Source organism: Varroa destructor, unplaced genomic scaffold (genome assembly GCF_002443255.2).
Source record: "Varroa destructor unplaced genomic scaffold, Vdes_3.0 BEIS01000004.1, whole genome shotgun sequence".
NCBI lineage: Eukaryota > Metazoa > Arthropoda > Arachnida > Mesostigmata > Varroidae > Varroa > Varroa destructor.
The window spans coordinates 39,070,492-39,081,469 of NW_019211457.1; the positions used below are offsets into that span (position 1 = coordinate 39,070,492).

Sequence of the window (10,978 nt, forward strand, 5' to 3'; positions counted from 1 at the left end):
CAGATGACGTTAAATATTTTCTTGTGATTACACCTATTACTAGTAACTTATGCTAGTACTCGAAAATAGGCACTTTTCTCTAGGTTCCAATAATATCTTGTGTCAAATATATAGTTTTGGTCATGTCTAAACCAAAAGATATCATCTTATTTAGGGCCTAACGTAAGTTTTTTCGTATAATGAGTATGAGCTTAATTTTGATGTCATATTGGTTTGCTGGCCCAAAGGTCTTCGCCTGAACTTCTGGAATTCGTTCTAAAATCAGCAGACGACATCACCTTTGAGAATTGCTATGTCAGTATCCATGTCTTGCTTATGCTTCGTTTTGGTGAAATTGTTTGTTGCGTAGAAACAGACATAGTTGCTGTCATCTTAGTTATCAAACTTTAATCTTTCGAATACACATGCTAAATCAAAAGTTATTAAGTGTTTTTGTTCTATGCGAGAGCTTCCCTGGGTAAAACCTGAGCATTTCATTTCGACTTTTCGTATCGATGCAGCCAGGTACACATTTGCTATAAAAATCAGTCTGATTGGCTCAGTAATTTTGCATGCATCTAAATCTTTGACACAGGGACGCTCGTTCGTATAGACAACTTAGCAAGGTAAGTTTAATAATAGAAATTCACTCAAGTTTATTAGTTGCTGGTTGTCCTTTGTGGAGTTATTCAAGTTTGTCAGTCTAACGCGAATGCGACATCATCATCGCTATTATCGACATCTACGCAAAGGAAATGACCAGTGAAACAAACGCGCTAGATGACCGTCTAGATCGCCTGCACTTTGCCTTGATGTAGTTAATGCGGCTTTCCTTTTCTCGCGCGGCGCGTGTACGTGGCGGACTATAAAGTGTCGGTATAATTGGCTTCCAGCCACGGAAAAAATGGACCTTGGCGTGTTGGCGCCGCTAGTGTTGAGAGAGAAGGAAACAACAGCCGGAATCGTCAAGGGGGAGAATGCAAACTCGAGGTCAAAAAATAAAAAGGTCTACCAAGAAATCTGTTCATGTGCCACGATTGGAACTTCGGCGGAATAGCGAGTGACGCACACAACGCCATGAAGACGGTAAGTGACAAACTCACTAAAGAAACATGAAAGTGTAACAGCATTCATGCAGGAATAGGATATAATGTTATAATAAAAGCACAGCGTATGTAGTAGCAATTATATTAATATAATTATTCATGTTAATTTTTGCCAGGTACTTATTTTTTTTTATAGAGCACCTAACTGTATTCCACTTTAGTTGGAAAATCAATCACTGGAACAAAAACTTCGTCTGTTACTGCTAACATGAGTGGATTTACGTCCTTGAGCTGTAGTTTTACTTTGGCTTTTGTCGGAAAGCAGTAAACAGGTAGGTGTTGAAGATTAAGGCGAAATCGAATAAAATACTGCTATGACATCAGCCTTTTAAGCCTTCAATTATAATGTAGTCACTCATAACTCATTCAAGATTTCATTAGATCAGTACGTAGTCGCTACAATCGCCTGACAAGTTAACATAAAATTTAGGATTGTGTTACAGCTTAACGGGCAAATATATCCATTAGAAATCAAGAGCTGTTTTCTGCTATGTTACATATTGCTCCCTCCGATCGAAATCTCAAGACGCGCGTCGCAATCTCGTCCGAGGGCTTGATCTCTAACGGCGATTGTTTCCGTAATGCTTAACAATAGCTAATTTCTGTGCTTTTATTACAAGAAAAACAATATACGAGAGCAATTTTTTACTATATAGTTCCTAGCATACTCACACGACGGACTGTAAGATTCGATGCGGCGCCAATTACCAATTGATTAATATTGGCTATAATACAATTTAGTATCCTGATATTCTTTGCAACATCTATGTATTACTTACTTGTGTAGAAAATATGGAAACACGATATTCCAATAAGAGTCACCTGTTTGTTTTTACTTAAATACTGTCAACCCTTTGACTCTCATCGTTATTTTCTAAACGCAGACTTCCTTCTTAAAATGCTGATATCACTGAGTCACTGCTCAACTGCGACGCAGATGCATACATAAAGACAAAAGCAAAAAAAAAAACAAGATGAACGCGTCACTAGTGTTGGCTAACCGCCATATTTATCAGTCCACAACGAGACGCAAATACTGATGCTCCCTGATGATCCCTGGACCAGAACACATGTAGAGTTAAGGACAGGCAGCAGGAAATACGATACGGTAAACTGTTGCATTTTTCATTCGGCAGATGTCGTTTTTAGAACAAAAAAATATAATTAGCCATTACAAACTTTCTTCACCTACCAAAAGCGTAACATGAGCCATCTCCAGGAGGAAACGTTACGACAATGGCGTACGCGGACAAAGTATACCCATAGAACAAGCAATATAGGGATCAGTGTCAGCATATTTAGGTTTCGTTTAATGTGCGTGCCCGTAAACATATTGCATCAGACGAGATTACAAGTTATATATAACTTAACTACCGTATTCGCTTCCTAACGGTTCTAAAACATCTCACAATGTCATCCTCTGCAGTGGCGTATCATTCTGTTAGCGCTGTTGGTTCTAGCTCTGCGGACGGGCGCAGAAGAAGCCACGACAACAAAAGCGGCTGAAAGCACAGCTAAGGGATCGACAGAAGCAGCTGGTTCTGAGGTAACAACCATTGAGACCCCTGATGAGAGAAATGGCACGGAGGGTAACTCAACCGTGGAACAAAGAGGAATCTTTCCGGTAGGCGGTTTTGGAGGGGGTTATGGCGGCGGTTTTGGAGGAGGTCAGTTCGGGCAGGGATTTAATGAAGGCGGTTATAATGTAAGTGATCGGTGCACGCTAATACATGCCATGCCTCCCCTCGCTTATTATACGCTTATATATATATATATATATATATATATACGAAATTTTTCGGATAATAAGGCGGCAAATTTATGTCTAACAAACGGACAAAACGACAAGATCTCCTTATCATCAAGTTTTTTGCCAATATTTCTTGAGACACTTACAAAACACAACTCACTATCCTTTCTGCTTCATATCGAGTGCTGTTTACCCACTATCTCACATTATAACCGGCTCGCCATTTCAGTCAGGAGGATCCCACGGCGTTTCCAGCTACGGCTATAACCACGGCGGATCTAACACTAAGGCATTTGGCAACAAGGAGACATACGGCTCAAAAGAGTCTTTCGGTTATTCGTCGGAAAACTCACACGCGCAGGGTGCCGGCCATCAAGCGCATGGCTCACAATACGCGGCAGGCGGAGGCGGTTCGGGCTATCAGCAGGCAGGTTATGCCGGAGGTTACGGAGGCGGCCATGGAGGCGGTTATGGAGGCGGCCATGGGGGTGGTTTTGGAGGCGGCCATGGGGGCGGTTATGGAGGCGGCCATGGGGGCGGTTATGGAGGAGGCCGCCCCGTGGGGGGTGGTAGTGGTGGCTATATTGCGAGCGCAGGCCAAGGGGCCTACAGTGGCGGGGGTTACGCTGGCGGCGGGGCTTCATACGCACAAGGTGGAAGCTACAAGCAAGGCAGCAGCTACTCGCACGGTGGAAAATACGCAGCAGGAGGTACACATGCATGTCAAGAAACAATTCTTTCTCAATCTGATTTTCGAAGCTAATGATCTCATTTATGGAGGTTATTCAAATGCTTGGCGTAGTAAAAACGTTGAACGTTGTCATTAAGCAGACAATGGTAGGTATTTTGCTTACGTAAGCGTTAAACAATGGCTCTTATATTCAAGACTCTATATTGGAAGTATACGATCTTAAATAAGGCTGATATACTATGATGCTGCCCACTGGACTATTTCCAGGTTTCCTCGCAGGTCTCGATCCATATGTAAACTACTAAACGTTTTTTGTGTCGTTGCATATATAAGGCGGATCTCATCACGCGGGAGGAGGATATTACGGCGGACATGGCGGGGCTAATGGCGGAGGTTACAAGCTGATTGCAGTAATTCCGATCGGCGGAGCGAGCTACAAAGGAGGCGGCGGTTATGGAAGCGGTGGTGGTTACGGAGGCGGTTACGGAGGCGGTTACGGAGGCGGTTACGGAGGCGGCTACGGTGGTGGTGGCGGCGGCTACGGAAGTGGAGTCTATAAGGTTGCTCAAGGCAGTGGTTATGGTGGGGGTAGTGCCAGTTACGCTGGAGGTAGCTACTCTGCCGGAGGTGGTCAGGCAGCAGCTGGTGGTTTTAAACAAGAAGGAGGCTTTAAGGAGGAAGGTGGTTTTAAGCAGGAGGGTGGATATGTGGTTGGAGGTGGTGGAGGTGGAGGAGGCGGCGGAGGCGGCGGAGGCTTTGTTCCTGGCGGCGGAGGATTTGCCGCTGGCGGAGGTCAAAGTGGAGCTTATGCAAATAATGCAGGAGGGGGAGGTTTTGTTGGCGGCGGAGGATATCACGGAGCTGGTGAATTAGGCGGACCTATCGGTGGAGGAGCCACTATCGGTGGGGCTCAAAAAGCGTAAGTGACACCTACATTTTTTTTTTTATACGTATACTTGAATACTTGCCACAGCGGTTCTATGCGGGAGCCTTATTTTTTATAATACTGATATGCAAAGCAACTACAATTTATAGGTTATCCCCAGCCAGTAGGTGAGTTGTATTTAATATGGTGTAAATTTTAGCTGACAAAAAAATTGTGCGCACCTAAACCCAACTTAACAGATCTGTCCAGCAAAAAATCTATTTCGAGAAATACAGTGTTCTTTCTTATAAAAGATACTATTTTTATATTTGTTTCCTAAGGTCTTATGATTGCTTGGCATATACTAGATCTAGCTAGAAACCAAACATTATATCAAGCCACCGGCCCATTGGAATATAGCTATCTTCTTAGTAAAATATTGTTTCGTCACGCCTCGAATATTATTGAGTGCAATGCATTCACGTCAGCATGAAGCGTTGAAAAACACATGCGGGTGCATTGCGTATTTGAATAACATGCAGGCAGTGCTGGAAATGCGTTTCGCAGCGCTTTCGACCCCCTTAAAAATCTTCGATATTGTCAAAAAGAGATTGTGATTACGCATTAATACCCCCTAGTTACTGATGACGGTGTGCCGCTTGTTGATGTCTCAGGCCGATGACAAGCAACACAAACGGCCAGCTTTTCGATCACCTAAAAAACAAAAAAAAATACATTCGCCAGCTTCATCGAGCGCTTCACCTCTGAGAGAAAGAACTGAGTATATAATTCCTACTCCCCAGAGCAAACGATACTACTGGCAGATACGATTGCTCCTACTTGAAATTAGAATATTATGAATCGGAAAAGAGAACAATAGTTAACTGGTCTCGGTTATCCATTTACGTTGAAGCTATGAGAAGACTAATGGCGACTAGTCGAATGTTAAATTGCATTGTACGATAGTTTTTATTGTTCTAATTACATAACGGAAAAAATCGTTTCTTCCGCGCCCGAACGCTGGCGCCAGATAGCCCACGAATACCTTAACGTTCCCTGGCTTTTTCAGACGCTGTGTTAAGTCTAAGACGCGTAAAAAGATTGCAGTGCTTTTAATTCTAGTTTATTGGTCTTCAAATCCTATCTATCTGCGTCAAACGACTCCGCTATAGCTTTTGAGTTGACAAAATGCTATATCTCAGTGATATTTTTAATGCATAAACTTGTTGTAGCAGTCGCCAAAAGTACCATTGATGCCGACTATCTTTTGTTTTTTTTAGATCGGGTACTTTCGGAAAGAAGTTACGTAGTCCGTACGTTACACAATTATTTCGTCTTCATATCCTTCTAGTTCGTCATATCTATTGATTGAAAATTAGATATCTATACTATAATAATGATATTAATAATAACTTAGTTAATAATAGTTTTACTAATAAGACGACCGCTTGACACTCAGCATGTGATATCTTACGCCTAGCGAGTTGCTATATTTGCGTCACTAGCTACTATAACTTTTCGATTTCATTGACAGTATCTTACATGTTACGCAACCAGTATTATGTTTTAAACATAGTTTCTATGACCTACGCAAACAAACGGTGGCTTTTTGGCAAGTAGCGGTCCTAAATTTAGTGCGTGGCTCAATCTTGAGATAAATCTGAGTCATAGCACCACTATCAGAACAACATTGAGAATCTGAGCATTATTCTATAACACGTACTAGTTACTATTCGCTTTTACGTCTTCCTCTTTGGTTAGCAGAAGATCAGCCATAAAAGTTGTGTAGATAAAGCCCTCGAACACTTCTACTGCAGTTCAAGCTGATTCAAAGCAATTACTTGGCTGCGTTTTGTGAAACATGTAAGACAGCTTTGTGGACATTGATCTCCAACAATATAAACAAATATCGTCATGCTCCAATTTTTAATTACAGCATGATTTTTAACGTTTTCTAAGCACAGTATAGCTAACTGGAGAATCCGACTTTAGCAAAAATAAACATCTGATTTTTACTGTCGGTGTTTATGAGTCTGGATAGAACAAAGCCATCCAACTATCGACGTAATGGCCACGATACTAAAATTGCATTTTTTTCATTAACTATTACTTTATAGACATGTATAAATTACATGTAATATATACCGTTTCGCTACTACTTATTAAGCTTATGACCATAGTTGTAAAGCATGCGCATTAGCGCGCCTACGATACTCTACTTAGTCGGCATGGCTAAACTCTATGTGACAATGAACTAATCCCTTACATTACCTATATCGACCAGTCAGTCGTATGTAACTAATGCCTTGGTCTTATAATTATTTCGGCTGTAGATTAAGCTTTGCTGAAGGGGCAAAAACTGAAGGTGCAGAGTCCGGCCAGGCGGCGTATAAGTATGATCATGGCGGATCGTCAACGAAGACGTTTGGAACAAAGGAGACCTTTGGCAGCAAAGAATCGTTTGGTTCCGAGAGCAGTTCTGCCCATGCTCAGGGTTCTGGACAACAAGCTCATGCCTCTCAAAGTAGCTCCGGATCATTCAGCTCTGGGCCGGTTGGCTAGGTTATACAAAAAATGTTCGAGGTCAAAGACTTTCGAGTCACTGAGAGACCCACTCCTAGCGGATCATTTTGAATTGAGGAACAAATTCAACTGTGATCGCGGTATCGCATACAGCATGTAATTACTGCTTTTTTCTCTAATAAATGCTCACCTTTCAGTTGTTATATCATACATCGTCGTGATACTTTGATGTTTCCCCTAAAACTGGTTTGATTCATGCTCTGCCGTGTCCAATAGGAATCTATCAAAAATACGACTGGTGCAATCACCATGTTATAAATAGGCACCACGAATTGTCCTCGACCTTGTACGTTGCTTCCTGTTTACTTTAGGTCGATGGATGATCGCAGTGAGGCGTCCTCTTCACAAGAGAATTCAACGCCAAAAAAAGGACATGTGAAACCACAGAAGATTATGAATACTGAACCCTGTCGTTTGACTGTTACGGTGCCATCCATAACCCTGACGCTTGCTGAAGAAAGGATATACATTAGATGTTCTTGCTTGAATATTTCCAGCGTTTCGTAGTTGCAGACTACTATCTAATTAATTAGACTGTTTATAAATAGTAAAATGAAATTAGCAATTAAAAAGTGTTCTACTCGAAGTTATGTGTGTATGTTACCAACGAAATACAGAAGATCTAGGTATCCGGTTTTTGAAAATTCTAAGCAAGTAGTTTGAGAATTAGAATCTCAATATACGTGTTATTTTCGAGCGGAAGTTAAGCAAAGGAGAGGGCTTCGCTTAGTGATAGCTCTCTAATGGGGCTAAATAATTTTACAGATAATATTTAGTTTTTGTAATATTAACAAGAAAACATATCGTCGCCATGGAAAGATTCTTAGAAAACGTTTGCATTGTAGATAACTAGATATCATCGAAGCTAACATTGCACAATAGAAATTAGGCAGGAACAATGCGAAGGCATCACACGGTCTTGGTTTTGACCTCACAGGGTTCGTGCAAATCGAGCATGGCTGACGTCGAGCATTGTAGATGGCTGCTACCCAAAAATCCACAAATTTGCTTTATATTGTTCAGCCAGCAATTAGATGCCCTTGCTCGTTTGGTCTATCTTTAATTAGAATATATTTAATTTGACTGTCTTTAATGGACCGCTATATTTAAACCACTAGAAAAGGGCAGATGTTTTTTAAAGTAGCACAGATGTTTGAGGAGTTAATAACCCTGACCATGTAAACTAGTATTGCGACACTTTCGAGTAGAACCACCACAAATGACGCCACATACGCATACTTGCGTTCAAACGTAACGTAAAAGCTGATGAACAGCAACAATTACTAGAAAAACAAAAAGGAGCTATAGGTCTTATGTAAGTATCTCTAGTTGTTATTTCCACGAAAGACAGTTTTGGTTGAGTTGTAGTTCTATAACTACTTACAGAAATTGGCATCTCTCCAGCTGCGTAAATATTATTGTCTGGCTGTTCCAAAATCTGCAAAATTAGAATTAGTGACTAATGTGATCTTTACGAAAATTGTTTTTCATTGGCACTAAATGGCTACGCTTGACTGAAACGTCCGCAGAAAGGCGCCACGTCTACTGCGTCTGCAGCGACCGCTGTTGGCTTTGAATGTTACCACGATAGCGCTGAATTTCTTACACTACCGCTACTACTACTACTACTATATATCGTCACCAACACGTAAATAAAGTCGTCTTCTAATTTAAAAGTATTTATTCTCCTTATCGGTAAAAAAGAAAAAAGATGCACTTCTTTTCTGCAAAAAGAAGTAAAGCAAAAATGTTTACGCACTTGTGCGTGTATTGTGACTCCTTTAAAACATATACCTCGTAGACGTACCTATTATTACGAACAACAAGTATCAGAAAACAGTTATTAATAGGATTGATTACGTTTGCGTACTAAAAAGGGGAGATAACATAATTGTGTGCCACCCATATGTATACTCCACCTCATAAACTCCAGTAAGTTGAGTAAAGTAATGGAGTTTAGCAATGTGTTGATGCTGACGCTAAATATGTATGTTAGCTGAATATGTAAGTAAGTTCTTTCTGTTACTACTTATCGCAGTTAATTAAAACACAACGATCGCCGCATTATTTTAAGCAGTCCCAACAACGGTCCTTATTTAACATAGACACCTGTAGCCCTGCGTATCTTCGCTGACATTGAGTACTACGCTTTATGCCATAGTTTGTGGACAATAAGTTAATTTTATTGACAGTAAGCGATAAATTCTGTTTGGGACAATTTGTTCATAGCATTTTAAAAACGAAGAAAAACAATGAATACATTGACCTAGTGAAGCGATTCAACTTTTTGTTTTTGGTACATACAGAATGCAAACAGGAATCAAGTTCCTCCAAACCCCTTTGAAACATTTGTTTTGCTGAATAGAACCACAGCGCATCTTAGCCTGCCTTATGTCTCTATCTTGGCAGAATAAAAGTGTTGTCAATATAGAGATGTAAAGCCATAAGTGTGTTAAATTTACCGTTTGGGAGAACTCATTGCTAACGAACTGTGGTAGTAACAGTAGAACGTTTTCAGATCTACGGGAAAATACACGATTGAAACGAAACGCAGTTCGAACGCGTATTGGATTTCTGTTGATGCCTGCGTCACCCCCTATCTTCACACTTCGTTACACGTCAACTATATTTCTAAGCAGTCTTGAGAACAAATAGAAATAGTACACAAGGAAGAGAAAGCCAGCTTCAGTGGGTGAGCGCGGTAGATAACAGCGGAAAAAACAGAAACTCTTAGAAAACAACGTAAAATATTGTCTGAAACATAACCTCGTTTTTCATCGTAACTCATTCTCGTCTGTTGCTGCTGCTGCTATCTCTAAAACATCGTATCGTTACCGTCGGGACATCATCATTCCGCCGAATCTGTCGGCCTCAACGCCCCGTAATTAAACAGTAGCGTTACGTAGTGGACAGCTGCAATTGTAGATGTGGTCTTGTTGTCAATGTCGTTCCCATCGTCTCAATGTCATTTTCAAGCAAGACACCCCACCGTCGAGGATACGCTTGAGAAATTGAGTTTTGCCAGTAATTTTTCGTCCTCGTCGCCGTTTGTCAGAACCCGGCGCTTGACAGGAAATAAAAGCACATTTGATATACAGGAAAAGATATTACATTTGAAACATATATATGTGCGACCTATCCTTTCTTCTACACTTGGCTATTATCGATTTGGAGCGAATAAAAATCAACGGAATTTTCATTTGCGTCATTGCAACCAGTAATAATTAAGTGTCTATTATTTCGCTTGATTATAATAACAAGTTCGCTTGTTTTTGCATCTCTATAATAACACTTGTGTCATGTATGATTTGTATCCATTGTGTACGGATGATGTATGTATGAAAATATTTTAAACTTTCTGTGTATGATCATGCCTTCGGTAATCGATTTGCGCATTATGCATTTATATAAATAGGCTGGCATAACCGAGTTGGTGACCGATTAACAAACCAAGTTCTACTAACATTTGTGAACGCTTGTTGCAAGACGCTACGAAGCTGCATCCATGGAAGCGCAAATCAAAGAAATTCAGCTACGATATTCCCTTGCAGGTTTCTAGGTATCTCTCTATTTGTGTGCTAGTCTCTGGATGGCAGGCAGGAATTGGTTAGATGAGTCAGAGACGAAAGTTTTGGGAAGTTTGCATCATGTATTCTTTGTTTGTAGCTAGTATCGTTGTTATTACTGCCGGTCGTAAGCAGTTTTCGTTTCAGCCCAAGCGATCTTAGATGAACTTTTAGCCTCTGCAGGCGAATATTCTGCTTATGTCGCAATGCTTTCAGTATTAGTAGTAGCTCTTCACAGTCAGCTACCAACGCGTGTATTACTGATGTATGATAAAAGGAAAGTTTGACCCCACTAACCATCACAGGCATCATCTATTGTCGTCTGTGTTTACCCCAACTTGGCATACCAGCAGTTCTCCGGATGATGTGACGGCGATACGCAGCAACGACAACTATAGCCGTCGATCACAGTGACGCCTTCTTACTACCGATGGGACG

The 10,978-nt window shown here is 40.9% G+C and overlaps 1 protein-coding gene across 1 annotated transcript; it reads left to right on the top strand.

Moving 5' to 3' along the window:
* Positions 1 to 902: 902 nt before the first annotated feature.
* On the top strand, positions 903 to 7,124 carry LOC111250522 (uncharacterized). Its single transcript, XM_022805933.2, has 5 exons — positions 903 to 1,065; positions 2,512 to 2,790; positions 3,065 to 3,545; positions 3,860 to 4,445; positions 6,725 to 7,124. The coding sequence occupies exons 1-5, from the start codon at positions 1,006 to 1,008 to the stop codon at positions 6,951 to 6,953; spliced, it is 1,635 nt and encodes a 544-aa protein (XP_022661668.1). The 5' UTR covers positions 903 to 1,005; the 3' UTR covers positions 6,954 to 7,124.
* Positions 7,125 to 10,978: the final 3,854 nt, after the last annotated feature.

Bases quoted from the DNA above. Each gene is read 5' to 3' on its own strand.
- LOC111250522 (XM_022805933.2), top strand. From the start codon at position 1,006: ATGTGCCACGATTGGAACTTCGGCGGAATAGCGAGTGACGCACACAAC. The intron at 2,791-3,064 runs GTAAGTGATCGG...TCGCCATTTCAG, and splicing joins TTAATGAAGGCGGTTATAAT to TCAGGAGGATCCCACGGCGT. The intron at 3,546-3,859 runs GTACACATGCAT...TGCATATATAAG, and splicing joins TGGAAAATACGCAGCAGGAG to GCGGATCTCATCACGCGGGA.